General features: G+C 38.2%; 1 protein-coding gene across 21 annotated transcripts in view; it reads right to left on the minus strand.

Annotated features, from left to right (window-relative positions):
• The window catches only part of LOC112560267 (C-Jun-amino-terminal kinase-interacting protein 4-like), a 62,220-nt gene that overhangs the window by 24,200 nt on the left and 11,973 nt on the right, over positions 1 to 26,047 (minus strand). For 15 of the 21 annotated variants that reach the window (XM_025231982.1, XM_025231980.1, XM_025231998.1 and 12 more), the window contains 20 exons: positions 25,976 to 26,041; positions 23,611 to 23,628; positions 22,750 to 22,807; positions 22,387 to 22,443; positions 22,035 to 22,182; positions 21,592 to 21,785; positions 14,936 to 15,127; positions 14,324 to 14,543; positions 13,941 to 14,096; positions 13,176 to 13,353; positions 12,165 to 12,383; positions 11,765 to 11,827; positions 10,884 to 10,961; positions 9,617 to 9,863; positions 9,216 to 9,296; positions 8,977 to 9,044; positions 8,235 to 8,386; positions 7,809 to 7,980; positions 7,458 to 7,571; positions 6,837 to 7,049 (listed from right to left, as the gene is read on the minus strand). In XM_025231982.1, the coding sequence (XP_025087767.1) occupies positions 6,837 to 7,049; positions 7,458 to 7,571; positions 7,809 to 7,980; positions 8,235 to 8,386; positions 8,977 to 9,044; positions 9,216 to 9,296; positions 9,617 to 9,863; positions 10,884 to 10,961; positions 11,765 to 11,827; positions 12,165 to 12,383; positions 13,176 to 13,353; positions 13,941 to 14,096; positions 14,324 to 14,543; positions 14,936 to 15,127; positions 21,592 to 21,785; positions 22,035 to 22,182; positions 22,387 to 22,443; positions 22,750 to 22,807; positions 23,611 to 23,628; positions 25,976 to 26,041 (2,694 nt within the window). The remainder of the gene's footprint in view (positions 1 to 6,836; positions 7,050 to 7,457; positions 7,572 to 7,808; positions 7,981 to 8,234; positions 8,387 to 8,976; positions 9,045 to 9,215; positions 9,297 to 9,616; positions 9,864 to 10,883; positions 10,962 to 11,764; positions 11,828 to 12,164; positions 12,384 to 13,175; positions 13,354 to 13,940; positions 14,097 to 14,323; positions 14,544 to 14,935; positions 15,128 to 21,591; positions 21,786 to 22,034; positions 22,183 to 22,386; positions 22,444 to 22,749; positions 22,808 to 23,610; positions 23,629 to 25,975; positions 26,042 to 26,047) is intronic. The other 6 variants (XM_025231993.1, XM_025231988.1, XM_025231978.1 and 3 more) reach the window with 5 other exon arrangements.

Here is a 26,047-nt window from a genome sequence, read left to right on the forward strand (position 1 = left end):
ACGAAAGATGACTTCCTTCCCCTCGCTCTTTCTCCCCTTGCCTGAATGTCAACCGAAAATAATCGCCTCCCCCTAAGGGAGGCGGCGCGGTCACCAGCCTCCATTTATGTCGTTTGCACGGCCTCGATGGAAGACCAAGTCAGACCTTGGCGTGGTAATGCTGTGGAACCCTTAGCACTGCGTTTCAGATCACACTGCAATGACTTTTGGGTCTGTTTGAATACCGAGACTATTGATTAGTGTTGTGAGGATCGATTGTGTCATAAACTCTGAACAGTTTAGAGACGTCAGACGCAGAAACACAGAAAGACAGAAAGAGAAACGGACGGTGAGGGTGACAATAGCACGAAGAGACAAACAAATGCTGAAAACACTTGAAACTGAAGACAAGCCCGTCCATTTCAATGGACATAAAATTACACGGACAGAATGTACGGGCACGCGGTCTAATCTCATCCTGCAAGCAACAGGCCTAGGGAACTCTGCGTCCCTTCAACAAACAGGCATCATTGGAGGGTGGGGGAAGTGGGTAGAAAACGAGAAACGAACTACACCGAGGCAATATTTGATCCAGACTACCGAGTTTCCGTCAAATAACGCCAGACAAATAGCCAGGATTGAAAATCGAGAAAGATGGACAGAGCTATTTACTGACAAGCGGGACACATGCAAGAACAAATGCCCGACCAAACACCAGGGACACGCGGCATGACCCTCCCTCCCCTCTCCATCCTACCTTACCTCCCACGCAGCCTGCAGATTCTCGGAAGTTGGAAAGTCTGTGCCTTAGGGACGCGCATCCAAAGAAAGCCACGGCGATCAATGTCAGAGCCTTCGATCATCTCCCTTCTCCCACCTTTCCAGTCCACCCTCCCCTCCCTCTCCAAGCCCACGTAGGCTTCAGAAGACGTTCCTGCTGTAGGGAAGGAGGCCAGAGAAGAGGGGAAGAGGTAGAGAGCGAAAACAGGGCGACATCTTTCAGCGGACCTGAGCCTCGAAGTGAGGAAGTTCACTGCAAGCACATTCGGGCAGCCCAGCGTTTTTCTCCTTCACTGTCGCTGCCCATAATCTCCGGTCTACAGGCAGACCTTCGCCCGCCCACGGATTCCGGCACTTACTGTCCATTCTGACCCCTGCGCAATGTCCTCGACAAAGATTTCAATTACGTGTCTGATGATTTGCATGCACCTCGCCTTCGCGCGCTTTCATCTCACTTTTCTTCCACATCGTCGTCATCTCAACAACAAAGAGTGCATAGAGGCTGTCCACACCCACATCAGCAAAGGTGCTACGATTAACAGAGCCTATCCAGGGGATATAACAGCGAAGGGGCTGCTAATGCACAGAGGCTGTTCACACGCTGCCAATGTATATTTACATTTACCTTCAAAAATATCAACAAACACTTCTGGTGCCGAAGACTGGGCTCTTACAATTAGATGTGGTAATATCACAGATGGCGCAGGTACAAAAGTACTGTTCAGCTGGCTGCTCGTCAACACGTCAGCAAGTATGTGTAGGGGCCAGGTGCTAGCTGAATGGTTAACAGCTAGCAGTCGGTTACATGCCAATAAAATAGGAGAAATTTAGTTGGTTGGCATGTATTAGTCATGAACAGCAAACCAAGTTACTTCGCGTCTATGGAAAAGCCACATAGCACTTAAAAGTGCCTTCTGCACAGGACACACTGTCCAATGTGACTATGTTTAGAACTTTTCATACAAATGCCATGTACAAGTTTTACAACAATCGACACCAATATGTTTCAGGTTAGAGAAGAGCCACTACAGATGGTATAAACTGTATTTTCTTTCTGTCCTACCAATGACCTCGACTTCATCTTTATGTTCTCCTGTCATTCTCAGCTGAAAGCTATTCACATTCGGCAGAAAAATAAAATCATGTAAAAAAGAGAGAAACTTGCTGCAGAAGAAACTGCAAATGAGGAAGGCCTGGTTTCCTGAACATCCAGCGCCTCAAAAATTTCATCTTGACAAAATTAATTCAGCACAGAAGAGAAGAACATGTTAGCCACAAGTTCGATTTCTCAAGCATAAATCTTGAAAGCTTTTCCTCTCAATGATACGCATTCTCTTTACAAGCTCAGCTCGCGCAGTTTGTTTACCCCACCTCCCTCACCGATCGCCTTAGCATCGCGCCATGGATCCTCTCTGTGTGAGAGCGAGAGCGTGTGCCTGTGTGTCTGCGATCAAGATCATGAAGGATGGAGGGGGTTGCACCCCACCTGAAAACCAACTGATGCTCTGCAAGCATGTTCCACTGCCGCAAAATAATAATAATAAAAACCCACGGACATGGACGGCAATGCCGACATGGCGCATTCATCATGCCTGAGGGTTGGATTGGATGGGGGACAGAGTGGGCTCTCGCCTGCAGCGGTGAACGTGATCTGGGTGAACGCTTGGAAAGAAAACTCATCTGGTGTAAAGCTCACAGGCGTGCGACTAGCAAAGCGTTTATTCTGGCTTGGCCGACCATCCATGGTGCGTCGGTATGCACGCCAGAAGCACAAGCTGCTGCACCAGGACTGCCCCAGCATGCACCCACAGGTTCCCAGCTGTCGCCGTGGAGATGCCCGCTGCTCATCACATCCACGAACCGACCGTCTTCCAATTGTTTTCTTTCCTTCGAAACACCTTTCGCCAAATTCAATAACTCGCTGCAATCTTTTTTTTTGGTCGTCTTCCATTTATCATCTCACGTCTTTGCACGAATTATTAGAAGAACTCTTAACAAGTCTATTGTCTTATTCTCGGCTCTAGTCGTAGAGGGTGGAGGAACTCCTAAGTGTCAGGATGGAGGAGGTGATGAGATGGTTCCCGTGCCGGGTACAGAGCCGTCACTCATCCTGCAAATATAATTGTCCTGTCCAAGAAGTGTCTTCCTCGTGAACGCTCACTTCAATCACGGCCAGCAAGGGTGGGCCCTGATCGTGCATGCATGCACGCACATGCCACAAAACGTGATTTTTTTCCCACTGGAAGCAGCGAGAATGGAGTGTTATTGTCTTCCTACGCTCAATTATGCGGCAGGAAAAACTCTTCCTTCACGTCCGATCACTTTCCCTTTCGCAACAAGCATAACAAAGATCTCTCTCGTTCGGACCGCTGTGCTCGCAGGCCCAAATACCGAAGTATCCCCTCCCCCCTTACGCCTCCAAAGGAAATTAATTTAAGCCACTCCACCGCAAATCTTTTGCTCTGCCTAAATACCCGAGTTCCTCCACTAACAAAACTCTTTTCACAGCGTGAAGTATGCACATTTTGGACTATGGAGTGCAAGCAGCCGCGAAGAAGCGCTCTCTACGTACGCATATACCTGTCTCCATAAAATACGCATGACGCTAGAATGGCCATGTGACTCCCTCCCGCACGCATAAAATAGAAAAAGGGAAGGCAATACAAGACGAGAGTGGAGCAGAGAGAAGAGAAACAGAATAAATCCCAGTGGTAGGAGATGCAAAAACCAGGCGTTGTAGATGTCCCCGAATGAAGAAGTAAATAAGTGAGCCACGTCTATCGACCGTAGAGCGGATTTAGTCACAAGCGTCTACTAACTGAGGAACAACGGAAAGGCGGATGGACCGGTAGCGGGAGCAACCGCCTTTAGCAAATCGTGGCACACCAAGGGTCACGTACGTTGCGGAGTCAGGGTCGGAATCCACGTCGAGGCTATAACCCGCTTACAGGCTGGTCAAGCCGACAACCCCCTTCCTACGTACTGCAACACGTGTACATGCCATGGACGAGTAGCGAGGGCAAGAGGTTATCGCTTCCAATGGCGTCTTAGTGAGCTACAACTCTGATAAGAATTCCGTCTCTTATACCCCGACGGTAGAAGTTCAGACATCATGACACGGCAACCTACAAGCGATTCCGTGCGTGTGAGAGACTTCTTTTGCCTCCCGCACACAGCTCCACACTGCAGGCTGCGAGACACCCGGCAGTTGCAGCCAACACAAAACAGTAAGTCACTGATACTCCCCGTGCCCCGCGCTGGCATCAGCATACTGTTACGCCTCCCCCAGTCTTTCACTCCATCCTTCCCGGGTTACGTCATACTCCGAAAAGTAGTTTTGCGCCGACGTGTTGCAGACTTGACTTCGGACAAGCGGATCCTGCTGCTGCTGCTCACCAAACGATTGGACGCAGTATATATAAATGGAGGCCGCACACTAAGGGACAAAGAGGGCAGACAGAAGAAAGTACACGAAGACACTGCGATCGATGGTAGCAAGTGCTTAGCGGCGAATTACGGATGTCGAGAGAGTACTCAAGCAGCTAATGAAAAATTGTCTTGGGAAAATGGAAAGTTCCTTCTAAGGTAAAGGTCTCGGGGATTACCGCCGTAATATGTCTGGCCGGTAATAATACACTCCCCTTGAGTTCACGCATGCTTGCACTCGTTCACCGAAGCATGCGCTTGTAATAACTCGCCCACATCTGTGAACTATACTTGCCGCCCACCATATTCTCTTTCTCTAAAGACTTTTCTTAGCAAGACAAATATGGACTTAACGTTTGACCAGGTCTGGCAAAGTTATTATATAACTGTAATGCAAACATTTGTGACATGACCAAACGCTTACATCTATCCACTTAAGGGCTTTAATACAATCCACACACCTCTACTGCAAAACCGTGAAAGTGTTTTATTTTCTTGCACATTAAAATTCCAAAATCAAGTAAATAAACTTTTTTTTTTTAAATGGGGTTGGGGTAGCCAACACGACTAAACCGTAATGTTGGTGTTTGCAGGATAGGTACCTGCCAAAGAAAGCTGGTACACTGAGGAGTTTTCTAGATTTTCTTTCAATAGCAATGACTTCGCAAATACCCAGGAACTAAACAACAATTTCAAGGCTGACATGAAATAAAAGGCTGGGCATGGTGGTGGTGTACAAGACTCGAAGTTGAAGCGAGGTATGCTCATGCGTAGAAACTATGGATCTTCTAGTGTTGCTGAGTGGATTAGCAGATATTTTCGTGGTCTTTTAAAAAATCAAAACCAATAATAAAGCGTGATTTGTATGTGTTTAGCTTCTTCCTGTTATTTTTATTTAAATTTGACGCGTATTTACTCTTTAGCAGACGATCAAACACCCACTCGCGCAGTGATATCAAACGAGAATAGTCCACTATCCACATCACTTGCAAGCTATAATAATTTGAACCTAAAAGTTTCATTTGTTTCTCAACTGTTAAATTTAACTTTGTAGTATTTTTTTTTGTTGTAAGTTCAGTACATTGTCTTTGCATGCCTCGCTTCAACATCGAGTCTTGCTACAGTGGCGTTATGAGCGCGAAGTCACGTCTGCTTGCCCAACTGATGCATGGCAGTCTCTCCCAGAAATAGTCACAACAGTTCCCCCTAAACTCAACGCTCAGCCACGAATAAATAATCCAATAAAATTTCACATGGCTCTGATTGGAGAACTTCTACTTCCCAACACACCCTGCTTACATTGGTAAACTGCAACGCAGAGACTAGAACTCTTTTGTGCGGATATCTATCACAGTGTAATGACGGTTAAATTAGCCGTTTGATTAGCATACATGAGTAAAGCAAATGAAAGAAAATTCAATATATACATGATCTTCGGCTCTATTATGATTATCAAAAGGCTCTTAAAACTTGGACAAAGATAGCGTCTGGATAGTGTGCTCATAAAATTGCGTCCTTTAGGTACAGTTAAACAAGAGGACGTACTTTATATAATTTCCTTGGGATTTGCATCACTTTGGGATCGCAGATAACAAATGCTAAGGCAATATGCTATCAAGCCTTGTACGACAGAAACTAATTTTATTACTCTCAATATCTTTGAGAAAATGTTCTCTTTATCATTTCATAAAAGACTGCTTCTGCTGTCGAGCATGAGTTCCAGATAAAATGGATTGTGACAGCAGGACATCAAATTATATATAAATGAAAAGAACTAGCAAGAAAGTACATCAGTGGATCTTTCAGTGTGCATGTAAATAAGTGTGAGAGAATCTTTGAGTGTTTGAGTGTGATTTGTATTTTACACCGTGCCAGCAACTAAGGCTATAGTTACGGCTTGAGTGTATGTGAGAGAATTATGTCAGGTTTTCAGAACCTTATAAATTTCACATCATAAAGTTTGCTACTTTATAGAAATCTTGTTTTCTTTCTTGCTGTATGAATCACACACAAGGCCAGTGAATAAACAATAATTGTAACATTTGTAACAACTTACTTAAATGTATGTGTTCATACATAACAATAGCATACCTGTTCCTACCTTGCCTTCTCCAAAAGAAAAAGTTTCTATAATAAACAAATATCAGTAAAACATAAAACCAAAGACGAGGAAGATAAAAATGTGCAGGTATATTACAATCTACTGCTTAAATATCCATCAAAAGAAACATGCAACAGGTGATTATCCGTTTTGATATGTATCACACATGCCCAAAATGTAAGATAAAAATAATTTCTACTGCACACTGTCAACCTTAAATAGGATTTTGCATTCATTTAAATTCTAATTTTTAGTTCTTCAATTGCCTTTTTAAAGTTCAAGAGGAGTATATAAGGAAAAAAATCCTTTAATAAAGTATGCATGTAAAAATATGGGCTCTATACTACAATAAAAAAACAAATCACCAAAAAACATACAAATCATACAACATTCCATGAAGACACAACCAATGAAGAATCATCACTGAGTTAATATACATGTAGTACATACAAGCTAGTCCTGCAAAATTTGCATTTAGGACTTTATCAATAATACTGCTTTTACTGTACTGTAGAGAGGTACTATCTATAGGACTTGAGATGAAACCTACCTGGAACAGCAACAAAGAATTTGACTGCATCCTTATGCCCATGAAAGGAAAGCTGAGCCTGAGCCATTGAGCAGTATGGAATGAAGCTGCCAGGTGTGACACTGTCTGTGCGACTGTTACTGTATACACGGATGACGCCACCTGGGCGGCCCACACTTCCTGAGATGGTGGTGCCGGAGCCTGCCCCAGTGCCCATCACAGACTGCTTGTTACCTAATAGAGTACATAAGCTCTTACTACATGAATTTAGCATGTATTCAGCAGAGCCCACACTCTTTTCTACCACAGTAAGTGTACACTCTAACATCTTATGCAGAGTACATTCACATCAACATGCATTTTCTCCCATAAGGGTACATTTCAAGCAGGCAGGCATGCTGAAGTGTATAATTAGCTGCAATCTATGCACACTGAGCAAACAGAAGTCTAGTCATTTGATTTTCTGGTCCACTAACTCCGTGGATGTATACTGTTTAAGAATGATGTCATCCTCTAAAAATCACATAAATGTACATCTGTATCTATTGGAAATGCTGTTCTGGTGGCATAAAACACACTTATTGTGGATAAAGATGGTTATTGGAGAACTTAACTTCATTTACTGGTGACATCAACACTCACTTTCCGAAAGAGGCACTGAGATAATGACTCCATTGCCTGTGCCAATCCACAAACGATTGCAGGATATCAACATTGCCGTGATCCTCACAAATGAAAACCCAAGTTTTCCTGTGCCTGGAAAAATGAACCGATTCTTGTTTCAATAAATATTTCTTTAGAAGATGACCTCTCGATGCTCTGCAAGCTGCTTAACATTCGATATTTTGATTCGCTGGGACAGAAAAGATTATTTACACAACTCTATGAAGTAGCAGTGAAAAATGTATAGCTCTCAACAGTGACAGGGACTGATGCTATAACTCCTTATCAAAGAATCAGCAAAACAGTACCACAAAAGAACTTGTCACGTACCCAGCATTTTGCTGACATATGGTTCTATATCCACATCTTGGAGGTGTTGATGAGTGTAAGCGTGGTACAGCCGCAGCGTACTGTCCAATCGGATGGAGACCCACACCCCATCTCCCACCCAGCACAGCTGTCGTACTTGGCTCTCCTTGCGTGGGTGAGCATCAAAGCTTGTCTGCCATATGAAAGGAAGAGTTTGCAAATCCCAGTTAGAAATGATTAAAGATATATTTTGTTAAAGAAATATTTTATGCCGTTGTCCCATTTCAGCTAATAATAGTTCTTTACGCACCCTCCTTCCTCTAAAAAGTAAATTCAAAAAGTTATTAACACTACAATTATTTTTATTTTGCCATTTACATTCTTCAAGATAATAAACATTGATGTTGAATTCAGTTCTGAAATGAACCAGAAAACCTGGCTCCGAACCTCTATGCTCATTTCCTTAGGGTTGATGATATGGATGCGGTTCTTGTATCCACACCACACACGGCTACCAGCAACAACAGTCATGCAGCGAATGGACTGCTTAGGCCGGCCAAGATCAAGTAGATGATAGTTAAGCAGATCCCACTGTCCATCTGCAGAACATTACGATTTAATCAGTGATCAGATGGACATGAAGTCCAAGACCTACGTGATGGAACAGCAGTATATATATATACGGTACATAAACACATATATATGAGGTATATACATGAAACATATATATGAGGTATATACATGAAACACATATATATGAGGTACATAAACACATGCTTGTCACAACCTTTATCCCTTTTGCTAAATTTACTAATGATGGAAAGTGTTCTACTTGTCTTGTCCTCCAAAATATTTCACAATCTTTACAGTAAAAAGTTAAAAAGAAAAAAAAACAAAACTGAAGTCTTATAGCATCTGAAAGTGTGGTAAAGTGGTTCACTGCAAAATCAAGACAGAACCCAACTTTTTCCTTTAATCACATTATACAATCCCTCATAGATAACTACTTGCTGATGGATAAACAGGTTTCCAGATGCTGGTTCAAACAAATATCTAAGTCATGATCTTAGCTCTCTGTTTAAGCATACTGACCACAGTGATACATCATATCATAACCTGGGTGTGTAAGTAGATCATGAAGGAAACAAGTGGTAAGAGAAAAAGTTGAGTACTCCCAAGCTGTACTGACCTGCTGCTCGATGAAAGATGGCCACTGTTCCATCTGCTAATGCCACAAATACTCGACCTTTAACATGCCTGAAACAAGTAACAGAAATAAACTGCTGGGTTAATAACATTTGTTTCTTGTATTTTACCCTCACTTTTATAAGTCCATGCTAGATTGCTAGATAAGACTTTCAGTTACCATTCTATAAATTTTAAACAAATGTAAAATCATTTTGTTTGAAATCGTTCTGTGATACTCACACTATGCCCAAAACGGAGTCCCTGAGTTTTACTGAATGTATACACCGCCGCCACTGTGCCACTGAAGAATGCACATAGAGACTGCAACAAATAAAAAAAAAAATAGTCAACACAATCCTTTCAACACAACTTACAGTATATGGAACAAATATCTTGCCCTGGAGTTAAAATATACTTTATAAAATGTCAACTCGAGCCCTTAAAATTTTGAAGAAGGAGGTTAAAAAAAACAAAAAAAAAACCAACATAAAAGCAAAACCATCTTGACGTATGCATTTATCAAAAACTCTGCTGTGCAACCATGTCAAAATGTTCCTCTTTAATAAATGAATTACAATCTCTTGCAAGAATGTTATATGCAAGACACAAGCATCAAATGATGTACATTTGTGACACTTTACCTGCCACTCTGGCCTCCCATCCACATGGTGGGCAGCAGGCTGCTCATCTTCTCTGCTTCTTCATACTGTAATTCGTTTTCTGTAGGGAGTGGTGAGATGCCATCACGTACAATATCAGGAGGGTTGATGGATATCCTCTGAATTTTACTGTCCCCATCTGTTGGAGTTGTGGCACCTGATGATGGTGGAGAACCTGTTGCACGGTACATCACTGGTTTGCTTTCCCTCTTTCCCTCAGATGCATCCTCTGCAAAATTAATTGATAAAGACATGCAGCTTTGCTACTTATATACAAATGAAAGGAATGGTTTTATGTAAAAAAAACTAAAGTGATAAATTCTCAAACTCAACTTCACTAGGCAGCAGGAGAAAAGGTAACACTTTTGGGCAATGCACATACTCTAGACAACACATGACTGGTACTAATGAATATGCATAGCATAGCACATGCATAGCAATTAAAATTCAATGATGAAGGATAAATGAATAAGTGCAAGAAAAAAATCTGTATTAAAAATAGTGTCACTGGCTGCATTAATAAAGTGACAGGTTCCTTTTTCATTAAAGTGGGGAAATGTTCCTATTATACATCAACACCAGATGATCATAGTCATCCATGAATGCCTAGTAGTTTAGGTATGTCATTAATTTGAGCAGAATTTTTTATACTTCTGTGGTAAAATGGAAAGCATTTAGAAATTCAGTATGTTTTGGGCACAGGCATCTCAGTTTTGTTTAGGAACAAGATTTTTGCTAAACTTCACACTTAGCCACTAAACTGCCTCAGTTGCATACATGCATCCACACCTAGATGCACAGGTGCACACATACACATGCAATTATAAATAGCTATCATGTATTGGACAACAGGTTTACTAAGTGAAAAATCAATATTAAAAATAAGTGTGCAATATGTAAGCATACACAATCCTATGCCTATACATTTACATCTATGCATATAATTAGTATGTCATCCTTAACTTTCTTGGTCAAACACATGTCTAGTGCTGATTTGTCATTAAAGATAAATATGATTTCATGTGCTGGACAATACCTTTGCTAAGTCATGCTGGACAATAAGTTTTCTAACTCAGTGTGTGTGGTAAACATACAATTAAGTATGTGCATACACATAAAATATTGCATTTAATGATACGCAGTTCTTAACTGTCAAACACATTCTACATTATTACAGGCAGCAGTGTTAAGAAGAGTATGGCTGTCACATCATTCTCGTGAAACTAAGCTGCTAGTGTCGATAAATTACCTTCTACATCTTGCTGTGGACTGCCGGAGTCCCTAGCTGACTCCTTCTCCCTCTCTGTGTCTGTCTTCTCACTCTCTTCTGTTAGCAAGCATGGGCAGCGTAAAATAGGTTAAACGCACAGCAAAGGACTATTTTTTAAGTTGAATGCATTATGGAAAATGGATTATACACACTTAAAAATCATGCATCATGCAAACTGGATTATGAACACAATACCAATTATGTTAGAAATTAATGCAACCCAATGAAAAATGTTAATGCAAAAAAGCTGTAGTAATCATGCTATACAAAAACCCCCTATACTTGGCTGACTAGATACAGAGCAAACTATGATGCTAGTTAAAACACTAGTGTTTAGACAAAACCTTTCTCAAAATCATCTGCCAGAAGCCACTCTTAAAGTGACTGAAAAACCATGAACAAATAAGACTGATTTGACAAGTTTTAACAAAACTTCTAAATACACACACACACGCTTAAAATTTATGTAACACTATTTTTGTGATGCAATTTTTAAAAGTGAAAATGATACTGTCTCGAACTGCAGTCTTGTATGCCCATGTACTTCAAACATGCCCATGCACAAAACACTAGAAATTTAGACACACACTTGCTGGCACTAGTAGACTGAGTGGACTGCTATTTCAAAAGTAGTTTCCACAGAAGTTTGTCTAACTCTTTTGCAGAAGAAATGAATGTTAAAAAGTTCATAAAGGAAGGCAGTAAGGAAGAGGTGATGGGCACTGACAAAAATAATCTGAAATAAATGAGGTATCTGGTAACTCATTTTCCAAGTGACCACAAACTTATGCAACTGTCTCGAAAGGTTTACAAAGACAAAAGGCTTAAAATGTCATTCTTGTCGTAGAAAGCTGACATACCTTGAAACTGTTCATCACCTTTAGTAGCAGATGAAAGATCCACTTTTGCTTCTTCTCCAAACTCTGAAAAAAGGCACTGTTATGTTATTTCCCACGGTTGGAAGGTAGACAGGAAAAGATTTTGTTTAAAAGATTGCCTTTTGTTTAAAAGATTGCTTAACTAATTGCATAGGATGGGCATTAATTAATTTGAGAGATGTGAAAAGACAAGTCTTTTGTAGATCAATAAATTGCCATTAATTATCAATATTATACATTTGTGAACATTAATTTAAAGATAATAGACCTTTACATTATAAAAATATAAAATATACACTGCCTCCATGCTTTAACATATAAAGAAATTCACATTCGATCATGCATCAACTCAACAACTAAGGGAATAAAATGCAAGGAAAACCTGAGGAACTGCGTGGGGAGCCCATTGGAGAGTTTTCAGGGCTATGTCCACGACTGCTGGGGCCAACTGCACACTGCACAAATGTGATGCCTCCAATGCCTGCATTCTCTCCAGATCCATTACTAGATGTGCCAGATGAAACAACTGTCTCTTTTGGCAGCACTGGTGCCTCAGCCTTCAAAACTTCTTCAGCCACTGGATAGTCAGACTCCATAGCACCTGTAGAGTGAGAGCACATTGTCCAACAAAATTACCACTGATCAATACACATATTTCCTAAAACACATAATTTTTTTTCTAAAAAAAAACAAAACAAAACAACAAAAAAAACTTGACTCAGTGCAATACAATATTAATGCAAGTTTTGAATCAGTGCAGTAAGTTTCCCTGATAATGAAATGTAACTGCTTAGTTGTGGAACAGACAATGCTTTTGGCAGATCAGCAAGTTGAGGTTTTTTAGAAAATAAACTTTGTACTTTGTTCTGATAAAAAGGAAGGATCCAAGTACCACCTCACAATCAATTAATTTATAATTGATGATAAGCAAATAGCTTGTTGTAAAGGAGTGAGATGGAAATAAAACCCTTATTTTACAGGGCTTCTGCTTACGCAAAAAATTGCGTACAGTACGCATTAAAAGTTTGGAGGACCCTTCAATTTTCGTCAATGGGGTCCCATTCAAATTTGGGTGAAGAACAGGGACCCCTTAAAAATCTGAAGAAGGGGTCCCTGGGACCCCAAAGAATTTAGCCTTAGCAGAAGCCCTGTTTTAGATAATTATAATAAAAGAGCACAATACATATACAAGTACATAGGTATTTGTGTGAACCCAAATTAATGATCTATACAGAAATAATATTTCAACACATGTGTAAATACTGTGACTAGAGCAGACAGTTTAAAAATCATAAATGCTTATCAACTCCCACAACCTTCCATGCTTCCAAAAAGAACCCCAAAACAACTGTTGGCACTGGTCTCTTTAAATGTGCAGCATATGTTCTCTTGCCTGGAATGCTGGCGATGCACAGAATGTGGGAAGAAGAGATGCGAAAATTGTCAAGAATGTCACCCGGATTGTTGGCATCTACAACAGTGACACGACTGCTGTTGTGCATGCTGGTAGAGATCCAAACCAAGGATGACAAGTGCTCTTGCTCACTGCTCTTTACTTCTTTTTCGTGCTCCTGTAGGTCATAACAAGTACTTTCAAAGGCATTTCTAAGAAATTAAATGTGAAGCTATAGCTATTCTCCAGAATCTAAAACATTAAAAGTAGCACCTCTTTTCTGTAAATTATTCCAGGTATGATACAAACTGTCTTAAAATTTAATCTCTTTACATCTAAATGTTGTCTCTAATATTTAACATTTAATGTGCCAAAGATGAATGTAAAAATTACAAATGTAGCTGCAACTGCATAATCATTCATTGCTTATGAATTCTTGTTCTTTCAATTCCTACACAGAGGGAAAGAACTGCCAATACAGTAAACAATTTAATGCAGTTTTGAAATGGCATGTATTCACTTAATTACTCATCCTTGTCAATTTCTTGAAAGGTTTGCTGAAATTGTATTATTTTAAAAATGCTTTTCTTGTAGTTGTAGTAGGCAAATTCTGCACTTATAAAGGAAAGCATTTTTAAATATGCAACCATATAAAACAAGAATACAGTTCAGTAGATGAGGATTAAAAAACCTACTAACTTTGAAAAGTAAAAATTAATGCACAAAAAATTTCTCTCCCTGAGATGTACTCAAGTAATACCTTACCTTCAATTCTTTGTTAAGTTTTTCAACTTCATCCTTGGTCTCTGGCTGCTGTTCCTGCTCCTCTGGAACATTAGAATAGAAGACGCTGGCACCCACAATGGAGCCACCATCACGAGTCCTACCGCCAGTCAAATTGACTCCAGCAGCACACCATATCTGTGCAGCACAAAATACTGAAAGTGTTTGCTATGTTTATTGAGCACACATACTTTTGTACAAGCTAAATATAAGCCATGCAAGTTTATTAAATTCTTTGCATAATCTAATTACAAGTTACTGATAATTCTAGGGAAATAGATTGAAGAGGTTGATTAAATCAAATGCACAAAAGTGGCATGAGGGAAGGATCAGTAAATGTTTACAGTTCAAACACATAACCATACCTTTACTCCCACCAAATCATCATACAAAGGCCTGCAGTATACTGGAACTGGTACCGAAATGTGGCTTCTGTTAGACACTTCACGTGGTGGAGTGAATTTTGCAGGTAGTGACCACCCATATGCTTGAAGTCTCCCATCTTCTTTCTTGACATGGGCACGAACTTGCTTGTATTGCTCTCGTCGTTCCTTCTCACGCTCTTTTTTTACTTTCTCTGAGGTTCTGTTGATAGTTTTGGGGAAAATAAAACATACTGTAAGCATACTGACCAAACTTTTAAAATATGCCAGGAAGAAAAAAAAATGGAAAAAAACCATTTTGATGAACAAACGCATTCTTTCACTCTTTCATACCATTCATCTTGTATGTATATCCAGGCTTAATAGCGATGCCTGTTACCATGTTTGAGTGGTGTTCTCTTTTATTACAAGGTGAGAATTCTGAAACATTTATGTAGGTCTGACATCGTTCACAACTTTCAGCATTTCCCTGCATTGAGATTATGTTTTAAAGTGAATAAAGTATATCTTAACACTTTTATTTATCTCAAATGAATTTCTAATTTTTTTAACTGGCTCTAGACAATTTTGACAAATTCAAACTAAGTAACTTACATATCATCTTGAAGGAAATCGTAGGCTTTGGTCTTTTGGCTCCCCTGACCTTGAGTTGATGTCATTTTTTCTCGGTTTTTCTTGTTGGGGTCACCTACAGGCTGCACATGTGTAGTTGGTGCATTGTACTTCACAGTGGCCACTGGTAGAGGGCGCTTGGGCTTGTTGGAGGAACTGAAGAGGTTGTTGAAGCTGTGAACAGAGTCAGTAACACAAATAAAAATGATAGAAATATTATTTTGCCAAGTCTGGCTGATAATCATGTTAAATGAAACCCCTCCAACCTGTTATTTCTTACCACCAACAAATATTTATGTGGCTGAAAAATATCTTATGAACAGGTTTTTGCATTATCCCTGAAGAGAAGCAGTGCTTGGGGTGAAGTTAACTGTTAACCAATTTTACTAATAAGAATCTTTGAGAATATGCTCTCATCACTTAATAAAACAACAATTAAGACTTTGTGAGATCTGGTGAAGGATATTTCCCTGCAAATAAAGCACAGTTCTCACAGCCATCATACCTTTGCAAACCTAACACAGAGAGCACTTATAACTAGTACGTCGACTTGAATGCCACAATATCACTGTCCATGAGCCTCATATCCATTTGCCATTAACCACCAAAGAATCAGCTTCATGGTGGAATTCAGGTCAAAATTTGTAATTCGTCAGTTTCAACAGAAACTACTAGGTCACATGAGGGTACAGATAATAATTCAAAATCCCTTTTTTAGATCACTTTTTAACAGCAGAGATGAAAACTATTTAAAATAGTGATTAATGGCATTTTTGGTTTCAAAAGTACTGAGAAGGGAATTAAAAAAAAAAATCTGCTTTTTTTTACAAACTGTACAAGTGACATCCATACTGATTATGTTAGTGTTTAGATATCTCACTGTGTCTTTAGTGGAAGTCCTGTATCTGAGGAAGTACACACCTCTTCCTCCTCCCCTTTGGAGAAGGGGTAATGCTGAAGTGCCTAATTATTTATCGTGCCTAAACATCATGCACAAATAAGTGTTCATGTGTTTGTACATGCATCATGCGGGTGTATGAATGTGTGCATTGAAGAGAGGGGAAGACTGCATGTCTCTATAGCAGACTTTCATGAGTTGATTTCATTTACACAAAAGGATTTCAAAAGAAAATATTCCCATGCACATTCATGCTTCAAAATAATTTTTTTTCTTTTAAATGAGACCTTACAATTTGTTCTCTTCGAGAAACTGCAGTATTTTTTACCCATTGTCTTGGCCACATCATAGACTAGTGAAAACATTTTCTTGGTCCACACACAGTTATATACATATGTTTCCACTAAATGAAATATGAACTGATAGCAGTTCTTTTAAAAGTAGTAAAATGTACCCAAGAATGATTTCACTATCAACACTAGCACATGACCATTTAGCATTTTGTTCTGTGCTCTTGAATGCTGCCATAAGAAAATAAAATAAAAATGAACATGCCGAATCGCTGTTACCTCCAGATTTTTGCAACTGTTGAGACAGAAGCAAGCAATAATTATTATGAAGTTCTGTTGGCACCAAAAGGTTAACCTATCTAGTTTGTGTTCTCTAGTTATGTCTATCAAGGTATTAGTTCTGAGGAAACTTGCAAATGGCCATCTGAGAGAAACTATGTTCAGAGTCTGAAGTATTTAGTAGTTGCACGTTCTTAAATATTTGATTTGGGGCAAGATTTTCTTACCCTTTCATGCATGACTAATTGAAAGAATATTTGCAAAAAAATCTAGTTCTTTAATCTTACTGCACATTTTTCAGATTATATGTAGAAAGCTGATAGGTCAATTATTTTATGCTAAAGTTTATGGAAACTAAAAGCTGTTATGAAGAAGACAGGAAAGTTGACTGGAAATACTTGCAGACATACATCCTGGTAAACCATCACTAAATGAACAAATTGCATTCATTCATCTTAACACACACATGAAATCTTCAGGCATCAGAACTTAAAAATTATTTAGAATAAATGAAAATAAATGACACAAAACAAGATGAAAATTCTAAAAGACATAGATAATGGTTTAGTTTCACAAAATTATTTTTACCATATGCTTCTGAATCAACTATGAATCACGAGCTCTCCTTGTGATTGTTTTCTTATGATGCCTGGAGTTTCCTTGTGTTTTAGTAACGTGCATTTGCTTGAGCATATGCAAGAATGCATGCATTTATAGTGTTCATGCATTGCTGCATGCAAATTAGGAGTGGATAATAAGTACATGTATGCATGCGCTCTCCTAGCAGGTAGGTAATGTTTATAATGGTTAAGGAAGTGGAATGGAAAGATAAAAAGCAAAGTGAGGGAGAACTTGGAAATAAGCACTTCGGCATTTTTAACACTACTAGCTAGCAGCTCTAACCATATTATTTAGATCATATATTAATGTTACTATTAAAGTAAAATGTTGTAAGTTATCTCAATATGTGCTACATCTTGAGAGCTTTACAATTACTAATATACACAAGATGAGGAAGAAAATTTAAGCAGCCAAACCACATGTGCTACAGTGAACTTGCCATGCCATTTTGATCCACTCTCACATAAGATGAACACTAACAACAAATATCCTTGATACTGCGTTTATTGTGATTTCAGTCTCCACATTTTTCTGGTTTTGAAAAAGTAATCTTTGAACTCGGTTACACTTTTTGAACATATTTATCTGTCTTCAGTGTAGGATAAATTCCTGCACTTGAAGACACGCAGATTTCAAGGAAAAAAATGAACAAAATTGTTGCTACAGAGAATTAGTGAACAAGATGGAACTAGTCTGGATCAGAGGGGATCAAAATGGCAAAACTGTAGCTGTGGTAGGAAAATGGTACTTCCTTCTGCGAGACTAAAAAACAAGCAGTTTAGTTTCTAGAACAAAACACACAGAGGAGAAACAGTGACTAACAACATAAAGGGTAAGAAGTGAATTCTATGAGCACCAAGTGAGCAACAAGGCATGCTTACAGCTCAGAAGAAATATATTTTGGCTGCACCTTGGCATTCATCAGACTACCAGATGGACAATGATCTGGGGTTTACAGATTTAATTTTGAGAAAATCTAATTATATAAAATATGTATAAAATCCTACAATATGTACAGCATCACACCTCACCTCTTTGTCCTTTTGAAGAGATGAAACATAGGATGTTGGGAATGATAGAAATATTATTTTGCCAAGTCTGGCTGATAATCATGTTAAATGTAAAATCTGGCTGATAATCATGTTGCAAGTAAAATAAAATAATAAAAATGACCTGACCGAGGACCAATTCAATCTTTTTCACAACTAAGTTACCTTCCCCTCTCAGCTATGTTAGCAAAGCAGATATATTTTTATCGTTTGCTTCTCAGTATGATGATGCATTTTGATCCCAGTCTGATCCAAGCAGTTTTACAAAACACTATTTCAGACTTGCACACAATCACTACTTATAAACAATACCAGTATTTACGTTAACAACCAGAATCACCTGGCATTAAAAACATTTTCTTTTTAAATGCTAAAGATCACTAACACCACTTGCAAAAGAATAATGCCAATTATACACTTACATGCATTCACACACACATATATGTAAGAATGCATGCATGCATGTGTACACACACACACCTATCACAAACATGCACAAACATACTGAAAAAGTCATGCAAATGCACCCACACATGAACCATGCATTATGTACAAAAACATGGTGGCAGAAGCAATAAACTCCAAAAGAACCTCTGTGTATGTAATTGAGAGACAGACAGAACTTGCAGCGTGAGTATGCTTCTCAGAAACTTTTTTTCCTTCAAAAAAACTGACATATAACACACACGTGTATTAGTACACATATAAGGACTATTTATGATTATGCCGTTTGCTATCAGTTTAATGTCTTTTATGCACATTTACAGTCCCCCATTAAAGTATCTTAGCTAGCTCCATGGGTGTGCAGAAAATCAAGGGTGAAAGGAATGATCAGTAAATACCATGTAATGCTAAATAACCTCACATTTTGATCAGAAGTACAGCTGCATTGATATATATATATGCTTTCCTTTATAATATCAGAAAAGTGAGTCATGCACATACTTTAAATGAACACATGTGCTTGAACAAAACTTTGACATTAAATGCTACTGCAACAGATTTCATCCATCACAAATTCAATGCAAACAAATTAGCAAAAGACGACATCTGCATCCAAGCAAACACTGATATTTAGAAGTTCTGAAGCTAGTACTGTCACTCAACCATACCAAAGGTATCTAACAGAACTTATGCAGGTAATGATTAAAAAAAATACTGTAAGTAATGGCTGCAAAAATGTCGTTAATAATTAGCTAATAAAAGAAACATGACCTTTTACACTTACTGAAAGGGACATGGTTCCACCACAACATAATCACATTAAAAGCATTAAGTATACATCTAAAAATTTAGAGTAAGAAATGCGGGGCAAAAAGTATAAGGTTTGATTTGAATTTGCATGAGTAATGTAGCCCATACAACACCTAAATAAACAACACTGAACTATAATTTGCACAGGAATGGGGTGGTGGTGAAGTATCACAGATGATAAACAGAAATAAGGACCAAGATTTCTATGAGAAATCTCCAAATTGGGACAAAAATATATGATGCATTTTCTTTTGCTGCTCTAAACTATGCGTGCATTTTAATCGTACTGCTCGTACCTGCTCTACTCACACATTCCAACATAAAATATATCTGCATATGCATGCATACCAAGGAAAACTTGCATGTACACACATTCCTTTATAAAATGCCAGTCGCCTCAACCTTTTATTACTCATATGCTTTCAGACTACTGAACCATTTTCACTAACAAAAATGAATAAAAATTATTTTTAAAATTAAAATATATATATACTGCCTGATTATGGTGTGCCATCAGCATATTGTTGCACCAACACAGGATACACAAATTATGCAATTTTGTGTATTGATATGGCATAATGCAGGACCGCAGATTAGCACCAGAATACTTCTTTGGCACTTTGGATTTATTATGCAGTGGTAAAACACAAGGAATGCAAGCCTAACTAGTGTGACATTGTTATTTTGTATGCATTACTCCATAATTTGAGATTAGAAAGCAATGTACAGCTAAGGATGTGGCTAGATGATGATATCAAAAGGGCTAATTCTGAGTAACAAGTTTCCAGAAGAAAACTTCGAAACATTTTTGGCATCAATGGCCTAAAGATTGTGACAGTTTATTTTGCTTTGTCCAGATTTTAAAGCTTAAACTTAAGGAATGCACTAGCTCAACTATCAAGTTCTTGGTGCAAAAGAAGATATTCTGGTAAACCGTCTTCTCCACTTAACAAAACAGGAAAAAAGCCACGGGTTATAATGACGCCTTAGCTAGAATATCACAGCTGCTATGAGAAAATAATTCTGAGAATAAAATCCGGGCAGAAAGATAGACTGTTTCACTTTCCTGGACTTTGTCCACAAGTCAACAATTTCAGATTTTCTGTTTTGGTTGGAGAAGGAGAGAAGCGCACCAGCAAATGAAAAGAGAAAATGTTTCCCTGCTTATGTGTGTCTTTATGAACTTTTCAAATGATGGCAGACTAGACAGCCCAGATGGCAGCAAACTGAAATAGTAACAAGAAGGAAATTGGAAAATCCTGATTTGGGGGGTAACGGCATATACATAAAAGAACAGCCCTGAGATTTTAAAAAAATTCTGTATTAAAAAAAAAAATCCCCAAACTAAGAAATGGCTACAAATGTGGTTATAAGTGTTGGATTCCATGATAGGAAGAATATGAGGAAGAGTTCTGGTTCTTGTTTGCTTCAGCGCCCGGTGGGGCATAAAAATTCGTAGGACGTGGATGAATTGGACGTGGATGAATTGGGGGTGAAGGTTCAGGCTCAGGGTTTGAGCCCAGAAGATTGCTGAAACTGAACACATGTAGATGGGCAAGGAATTAGCTTAGGACTATTACTGTTCTTTCTACTCCTTATTCGACCATGGCAAAAGTAGTAGTAGTAATAATAATAGAGTACGCTTATATAACACCATATCTCAGCCCATGGTGCTTTACAAATGCTAAAAAAGTGGGTTTATATAAAAACAAAAGCAGAATTAAGATTAAATATGTCCTACTTTAAAGCATTTTGACATGCTGTGCCTTATACATCACAAAACTGGTAATAAGGTCTTTTATAATCTGTCAGTTATTATACCCCTTGGACCAATTAGCTTTAGTCCATATAAGATCGAAAGATCATTTGCAGATACTGATCAAGCAATCACTTCTGCAAGTCTAGGCTCTTTCACTGCCTAACATTAATATTTTGAAGTGCTTGACCAAATGAATATAAATTGTTATTGTTTACTTTTTCCACACACCATGTAAACATGCACTAAAAATGTATTATTTAGTAAAAGGTATTTGCTTTCCACTGGACAAAGTTTTAGAATATTTTTTAAATTTTACTTTCACAAAAAATTACTTCCCAAAACTCTAGGAAAAAATTAAAAAGACTCAATTATTTTAAAGTTTAAAATTCAAAATGGTAAAAGACTGGAATGGAGCATTAAAAAAAAAATTAATACGACATCATGCTCAGCTAAAGACCACACACCACCATGCAAGAAGAAATACTTACAAGTTCCAAACAGAAGACTTCTTCTTGCCCGTGTTTAGTTCACCAGGATGTTCTCGAGATGCACGGATCATTTCTGTCCAACGTACAGCCTCCTGCAGCTCCATCAGTCTTTCTTTATATTGGTTACGTTCCATCAGCACCCTGGCCATCTCCACTCGAGTAAACCGCTTGCGCTGAGCCATTGGTACATCCTCCTTGCAAACAAAACTGGTCAGTAAGTATTTCTAGATTGTTTTCTTTAAACCCAAAACTACAGTATTAAATATACCTTTCTTGTTCAAGTGGTCTTTTTGTGTTGTCTCTCCAAACCATTCTCCCTCCCCTATATAATTTCTGTGACACAAAATTAAATGTGAGGGAAACTATGCATGTTGGTAGCATGCACTGTGTGAGTGCATGTACTGGAAAATTACATTTTAAAAGTCTGAGGTACAGATTCCTACCTCCTCCTCCTCACGTGTTGCCTGAGTTTTCTTTTCTATCTCCTCTTTCGTCTTCTTCAATTCCTCCTCCAACTGAGCTATGCGCTGCTGGAGACGGCTCCTGACAGCCTGAAGAGAATTGATCTCCTCTCTAAGAATTTCTTGTTCACTGAAGAATTCAAATCAAAAACTAAATGTAAACATTCTAGGACACGAAGGGTTAAAAAATGCCATTTCAATATTAGATGATAATATCATGAATACATTAATAATTGAAAAAAAAACCCACCAAGTTTTCATCAAAGATTTTCAGCTGTTGCAACCTTTAGCATTTTTGATTATTAGTATTAGATTCTTTTATGACTGGACTTACCTAGTCAGCTCATCCACCTTGGCAATCAGATCATCCTTGACAATGTTAAGAGCATTCCTACAAGGGAGATGAAGGGAATAATTATCTAGGCACTAAACATTTTCATGAATAAGCACAAGTTTTCTTTTAAACCTGTAATCTAAATTACACCTAATTTTAAATTAATCAAACGTTCTTGAATAATCCTAGCGAAGATCAAGGTATGCCAGCTTTTAAATTTAAGACTACCCTTCCCAAAATAAAATCTAGGAAGGAAAGACAAAGAAAATGCAGCTGATGGAAGTAAGATAAGCCCTAATTACATGGGTTAGTTAGATGATCTACCACACTAACAGAACAAAAATGTAAGAAAAATGTTCTCACTTGGTCGCCAAGAGTTCAGTATTTTCCAAGATCAAGTTTTCGAGTTCCTTCCCCATACCTAGAATGAAAATTTTTTTTTTTTAGAAAAGTCAAATTATTTATGCAGGAAGGGCGCAGTAAGTCACAGAGTTTACTAACCTTCACCTGAAAAATCAGCATAACACACCATTATCACTTGTTCTCATTTAAACAGGACCAAGACTGTTTCTATATGAAAGGCTGCAACTGGCATAGAGAAAGATTGGGTTTGGTGAGGGGGACAACGTGTATCATGCATGAAGATGAAAGATGAAGAACATAAAAAATATATTTTTGTTTATCTATTCCTGACCAAGATGCTAACACAAATCCAAAACAATAAACAACTTGTAGTTACCTTTAGTAATATGCACATATATCAAATGAAAGTGACTATAATATTACATTAGAAAAGTCATCATACACACTAATGTACTAAAAAATGCTACAGTACATGCAATGTGATTTAAATACCAGTTCCAAGCAAACTCAAGCAGTACTGGCACTACACTACTTCCTTCTGTGCTGACAAGAATGAGATGCAGGTGTTCTATGAGTGTGTGAGTTCAATATTTTGTGACAATTAATTTATTTGGGAGTCAAGACTTTTAAGTTGGGAGCACAGTTGGGATTAAGTGGCATGGCTGGCTGGCAAAGTCAGTTCATGCTGCTTTATTTACCTGACATCAAGAGCCATGAGAAAACAAACCAAACAGTTTTTGGAGTATAACTACTAATCCACTTAACATGTTCTCCCACATTCTTCCTATTCCCTGGCTCTAACCATACACTTTGCATAATGGACTTGTAATAGTGTTAGGAAAAGCAAAAATAAATGCTTACCAAAGAAATTGTCACTGACTGTTGATGCATCCAGGAAAGGGCAGCAAGAAAAACAAGGCAACAACCAGTATTATTATTAGTCCAGCGATTGATACTACTGCTGTTTTACCAGATTTCTGATAAACCCATTCCACTTTAAATGTCTAACGGCATCTTCATGAATGAAATATTTTGTTAATATATACTGATGGTTTCCATCTAAATATTGTTTCCAGATATATAAATTAAAGTTCACATAGGAAAGGTTTATAGGCTAACCTGAGTCAAAAATCCAATCAATTTTAAACTGCTGACAGTTTACCAGAATGTTACACTGTCAGAAAAATACTTTTTCCAGCTTTTTTCAAACAGCACACAAGGATTGACCCAAATTCTCATTTCTGATGTAAATGGAATGACGCCATTTACAAACTGCTCTTACTGAGAAAGCTAGTTTTCTTTTGTGAAAATCTTTTCTCCCCTGTTTTCAAAACAAAGGAGAGATTTCTGATTCCTGCATCTAGCAAATAAGCCTGAATTACATTTTTCAGATTTTGGAGATAAGTTACTTGTGCTGAATACAACTGAATTTAATCTCTTTCTTTGAAAAATAATTTTTCATTCAGGTTAGCCATTAAATCCTTAAGGTCAGAAATCTGGCAATGGCTGTACCCTTCAAACCAACAGATTTCAATAAAACACCTTCTCCCTGCACTAGCAGCCTTAGTGCATTTCAATTTCTGAAAAAAAATCCTACATATCTAAAAAGGAACTACTTAATTCTGAAAATACTTGTAGCTTTTCAATGAGCATCAATAAAAAGTGAGACCTTTTTTTGTATCTCATTCATTCACAGTCTGCACCGCAGAAAGAGTAGGTCAGATGTTAAAGCAACCCACCAAAACGATACTTCTTAATCCAAATCATGAATTCCTCTTTAAGAGAGATCTTTTTATATTGTACTCATAACAACCTACAAAAACTGAAATACAAGGACAATTCTTCTTTAAGTAAATTACACAGTTACTTTAAAAAAAATAGTCTATATTTAGAAACTGACTTAATACCTAACAATCTTCCATCATCAAGACTAAAACTCGAAGCAAATTCTAAAAGTGGGAAAAGAGAAAGTTATGTTTTTTCTCCAAGAACCTAATAGCTAATGACAGTGAAATTACTTAACAGATGACTATTTTATCTTGTGATTACTCTTATGCCTTAACATAAAGGGATGTGACTTTTTGAATTGCTATAAAAGGAGGACTCTGCTTTAACAGACAAAGATTTGATTAAGTGCTCTGCTTGCTGCACCCTCAATTATGCATTACGTAATTTTATCTTTTAAGGTGACTCTTTACTCATGTTAATTTCATGACAGCAGCTTTCTCTGTTTCCTTTGTTGCTCTCTGGATTCTTGGAGTCGTGTTTCCTAAAACAACTATGATCTACTCTCCAATGTGGACAATTGGAAATGCTAGTTTTCAGAGCACTATCTGCTGTTGTGTGCAGTGAATCTCTTACTGCAAACTTTTATATTGTTGAAGTGAACACCATCCTTGAAAAGCTCTGTTCATTGTGCTGAATGGACAAAATCATCTTTCAGAATAGTGCCAAGTGCACAGAAGAAACAAAAAGAGTGCCTTAGTTTTGCTTGAAACCCTGATAAACCTTCATTTATTTCTGAAGCTGGAAGGCGGGGGAAAAGGAGAGAGGTAAAGATTCTTTCAATGATGGTATTTTGCAAGTTTTCCGAAAGAAACCCATTGATTAAATGTAAAGTTTCATCAGGCTTCATCAGGCAACTAGCAAGTACTTTATAACTTTATAAGCTGATGATGATGCATCAACTGACAAAGGATGAATAACTGTACATGGAAACTGTGTGTACAACACAAAGGATCCCCAGCATTATGCTCCTCTTGCTCTTCACAAAAACTTCTATTAAAACAGCATCATGATCATAAGCGCTAAACCATACAGAAATTCCACATGCCCTCTATGCTATCCAAGGTGGTCTGGTGGTGCAACGGTCACCAATACAGTGAGGACTGGCTGTCCTAGGTTCAGATCTTGTAATGGGCACACTCTTCTTTCTCTACGTGTGAAATATGTTTACAGGGCTAGCTGCTTTGCCTTGACACAGCCTTAGTTACTGGCTTGGTGTAAAACATGAATTTCCACTTACCCAGTATCGTACCCATAAAGGAGCATTCTACTGGTGGTTCATTTGTGTGTGCAAGGAATCACATCAAAAGTGACAACAGGCAACAACATCCATGAATTTTATATTGGCAGGCATCACAGTTATATGACTAGTTTTTTTAAAAAAAGTGAAGACAGATTCAAAGGAAATGTGAGAAAAGCCCAAGTGCGAGCGACAGCATACCAGAGTCTGCATCATTGTCTCTCTCAGTCTCACCCTCCTCATCTTCCTGCTCATTTTCCTCACTGTCTGAAA

Source organism: Pomacea canaliculata, linkage group LG3 (genome assembly GCF_003073045.1).
Source record: "Pomacea canaliculata isolate SZHN2017 linkage group LG3, ASM307304v1, whole genome shotgun sequence".
In the NCBI taxonomy this organism is placed as follows: Eukaryota; Metazoa; Mollusca; class Gastropoda; order Architaenioglossa; family Ampullariidae; genus Pomacea; species Pomacea canaliculata.